The following is a 3,824-nucleotide window of genomic DNA, read 5'->3' as shown; positions in this document are numbered from 1 at the left end:
GATTTCAATGTCTTATTGAACATATTGATGATGACTTATGAAAAATGTATCATTTCGATCGGAGTTATGGTTGCTTTATATTGATAATGAAGGATTATTGAATTTCAATGCTTTAATGCACATATTAATGATGACTTATGGGAGGTTAGAGAAAATGATGCTATAACACTTACAATATTTATAAAATTAGATAACACATTAAAAAAAAAAAAGAAGATAATATGAGTTATGGATCAAATCTCATCTCTTTCTTTCCTTCCCAACAAAAGAATTGGATATGAGAAGAATAGCTGGCTTAGTTGTCACCTTCTAGTTATTACAGTTATTGGTTTAAAATAAAAAATCAGAGAAATAGTGTATATAAAATTAAAATGAAATACGCCGTTGCCGGGGATCGAACCCGGGTCACCCGCGTGACAGGCGGGAATACTTACCACTATACTACAACGACTTGTTGAAAGTTAATCCAATAAACAATTTGGTATCTAATTACAAATAACTTGTTCTTGTAACGTCACTTTTTGTTAAAAAGTGTCGCCGTCACCGTTGTTGAAGGTGGTTTTCATGATCGATTAAGTAAATGGAAGTAATCTTCTCCTCAACGACGGCAAGAGGTAAACGTCTCTTAAATTGTAGCCATCGTCATTTTGATTTCATTTCAATCGAATTTCATTTATCTCCAATCATATCCCTCGCAGCAGTTCCTTCCTTACCGATAACAAAATCAGGAACTCGCGTTCGGAATCCGTGTTTACCGTCCATCTTGCGGCGTAACAACTTCGTGAAGTTATCATTTTATCCAACATGCAATCGCATTAACAAGAGTGCTCTCTTCAAGGTACATATTTTTTTCCCACGCTTCTATACTCAATTAATTTATCGAATTCATTTTATTCCAATAATTTTCGTACGAATTTAGAATAGTTCATTTGCATGTTTGAATTCCAAACGCACCGAATGCGTTGTTGATTCTCATTGCTCTCACAGGTTTTATCTGCTGAAAAGGAACATGTTCAAGTTGTAGAGGAAAGGTATATTACAATTCTTGTTCTTGATACAAGTCATAGAAAAGAGATAACATTAAACTGAAGATAAATTTTAGAATGAGAAAATGATACAAAATGAATTCATGAAAGACTCTATATTGAGTTAGTGGAGGTTTAACAAATTAATCACCTAGAAACTTATAACTAACTAATGAGAGGTAAAGAGAAAATGATATAACTATAACTACTTATTCAATAAGGTACATCGTGTTTCCAGTTACAAATTTGGCTTGTTTTTATTTACTAATTGTTCTGAGGGAAATATTTTCAGAAAATAGAAATCAATTTTGCTTATATAATGATATAGGCTAGATTAGAAAGAAGTGTGAAAAAGCAGTATATGAAGGTGAAAGTGTGAAACTGTGAAGTGAAAGTAACATTATATAATTTGTTCACAATTTAATTTGGTAGAAAAAGCTATTACTTGATTATCTAAATGTTTCAGTTGAATTGATTTAGTTACTAATATTGATTTGTAGTGGTGTTGATGAGATATATGATGCATTGGTTAAACGACTTCTGCCTTCAACGTCAGTGTCATTAAATCCTAATTATAAGTAAGTTCTTAATTTTGGAATTATGGAAGCTAGTAAAGTTGGTTCTGAATATTAAATATTAATGTAATTGTGCAGAATGATATTTGTCCTTACCAAATGATGCATGTTCAACAAATGCATGTATTAGTACCATTAAATGTGTGCGCTTCACCTGTTTTATTTCCTATATTCCAAATGCTTTGATGGTTGTTATGTTTTCGGTCCCATTCAGCTTTATCATTCTGCAGAATATTGCTAGGGATTGTCATTACTTTAACATCGTTTATTACTTAAACTAAACCTTCAACTTGTTATCATGACAGAAAACTATCTTGATTGTATATTATTGTAGCAATCTAGGTAGTTAGTCCCAGCGTTTCTTGGCGAGATCCCAGTGTGGTGCAGTGCCTGACTGCGACAACGTGAAACAAGATCCCACTATCCCGGCATAATTAATCCCAGTGTTTCCTAGCGAGATTCCACTATTATTTCTTCCTCATCTGTTTTGTTGTTTCTACTTTCACCAAGGAAGAAGAATATGCTAATGAATATGATGCTTATATTTGATTCCTATGCTAGAACATGCATTTGAGTTTTAATATTTAGTTATTTTACTTCTCTCTATGTTAAAGACTTCGATATGAATCTTTATTTCCATGACTTTGTTGGTATTTCAATGTATGTTTTGACTAAGAGTAAGACTTGTGAATTTTTATTGTTATTTACGAATGTTTCAGAGTTAGAGTCATTTGTTATTTTTGAATTAAATGTAGGTTTATATAGTATTATTCATGTAATTTGTTCAAAAAATAGCAGTTATACCACCTATCCCGGAACACACTATCCCACTGTTCCACTTTTGGGGTTGGCTGCGGCGCACCGCTATGTGGGATTAACTACTTAGTGTTTATATTGTATTATTCATGTAATTTATCCAAAAAATTAGTGGTCATCCCGGTATCCGGCAACTTGCTATCTCATTTTTGGGGTTAGCCACGACACGCCGCTATCTGGGATTAACTAACTAGGTAGCAATGAAATTCTTTTACTGTGAAAGCTTCTTTTAAGCTGTGCAAAACTATTGTTTTGCACGTCGGCTGTTTGTCATTCTGCATTAAATTTTCAAGTAGAAAGTCATCTTTAATTATCTTATTTGATTAGATAGATATGTCTCCAATGTTATGTTATTTATTTATCATGAACTTACAAAGAAAATAGTTAGATCTCCCTCCTTTTCTACTATTGTTATGGGAGGTCGAGGTCGGCAAACTTGAACGATAATGTCAAATGTTATGTTTTTGTGTGCTATGACTTTATATTAATTTAATCATCATAATTTGTATGATGTTGCACAGGTTGTTTGTTGGCCTGGCTGGTCCTCCTGGTGCTGGAAAAAGCACCATAGCACATGAAGTAGCAAAACGCATAAACAAGCTTTGGCCAGAGAAAGCTTCTTCCTTTGACTCTGAGATTCAACCTCCTGATGTCGCTATTGTGATTCCCATGGATGGTTTTCATCTTTATCGTTCTGAACTAGATGCAATGAAGGTTAGTGTGCTTCTGTTGCCCACACTTTTTGTTATCCATCTAATGTTATTCCTAGTTCATTTCATTGTTCATATTAATGAACTAGAGTTGATAACTTGAAGGCATCAAATCATAAGTTGTTGAAAGTGCAGTAATTGATTGATACACTGTCATTTTCCATTTGATTAAGCCAGAAAATTGTTGGGATAGGAAAACGTAATGAAGTTTTGCTTAGTGTTTTCTAAATTGATGCTACATTCAGTTCATACTATTGAGATATTCGATAAAAAGTTATATTCCCTCTCCATACAAAAATTATCTGTAATGTAAACTACTTGGAGTACACTATAAATTGTAATGAACTAGAATCCATATTTATTATCACGAGGAGTTATTATTCTGACATTGTAAGTGATCTTTTTGATAATAGAATCCGGAGGAAGCACATGCCAGAAGGGGAGGTGAGGTACCTCTTCATAATTTATATTACCCATCAATTTCAAACACTATTCATAGAAAATCATTGATCTTTTGATTGGTATATCAGCTCCATGGACATTCAATCCCATGCGACTACTTACGTGTCTCAAGAATCTAAGAGTTCAAGTAAGGTTTACATGTTTTTAAGATCTAATGGTTTTATTAATTCATTTTATTGTTATTATTATTATTATTATTATTATTATTATTATTATTATTATTATTATTATTATTA

General features: G+C 32.5%; 1 protein-coding gene and 1 non-coding gene across 4 annotated transcripts in view; one reads left to right on the top strand and one right to left on the bottom strand.

Moving 5' to 3' along the window:
• Positions 1–379: 379 nt before the first annotated feature.
• Positions 380–451, bottom strand: TRNAD-GUC (transfer RNA aspartic acid (anticodon GUC)). Its single transcript has one exon. It is a non-coding gene; the product is annotated as a tRNA-Asp (tRNA).
• A 5-nt stretch (positions 452–456) lies between these two features.
• LOC101503710 (putative uridine kinase C227.14) overlaps positions 457–3,824 on the top strand; it is a 7,064-nt gene continuing 3,696 nt past the window's right edge. For 2 of the 3 annotated variants that reach the window (XR_003471754.2, XM_004493683.4), the window contains exons 1-7: positions 457–614; positions 699–838; positions 988–1,031; positions 1,526–1,603; positions 2,938–3,130; positions 3,540–3,570; positions 3,657–3,715. Coding sequence is in view for 2 of the 3 variants with exons in the window: in XM_004493683.4 (XP_004493740.1) it covers positions 581–614; positions 699–838; positions 988–1,031; positions 1,526–1,603; positions 2,938–3,130; positions 3,540–3,570; positions 3,657–3,715 (579 nt within the window). In the remaining variant the exon portion in view is untranslated. The remainder of the gene's footprint in view (positions 615–698; positions 839–987; positions 1,032–1,525; positions 1,604–2,937; positions 3,131–3,539; positions 3,571–3,656; positions 3,716–3,824) is intronic. The other variant, XM_004493684.4, reaches the window with a different exon arrangement.

The sequence above is a fragment of the Cicer arietinum genome, chromosome 3, assembly GCF_000331145.2.
Source record: "Cicer arietinum cultivar CDC Frontier isolate Library 1 chromosome 3, Cicar.CDCFrontier_v2.0, whole genome shotgun sequence".
Classification (NCBI taxonomy): Eukaryota; Viridiplantae; Streptophyta; class Magnoliopsida; order Fabales; family Fabaceae; genus Cicer; species Cicer arietinum.
This window is presented reverse-complemented; position numbering and strand designations above follow the sequence as displayed.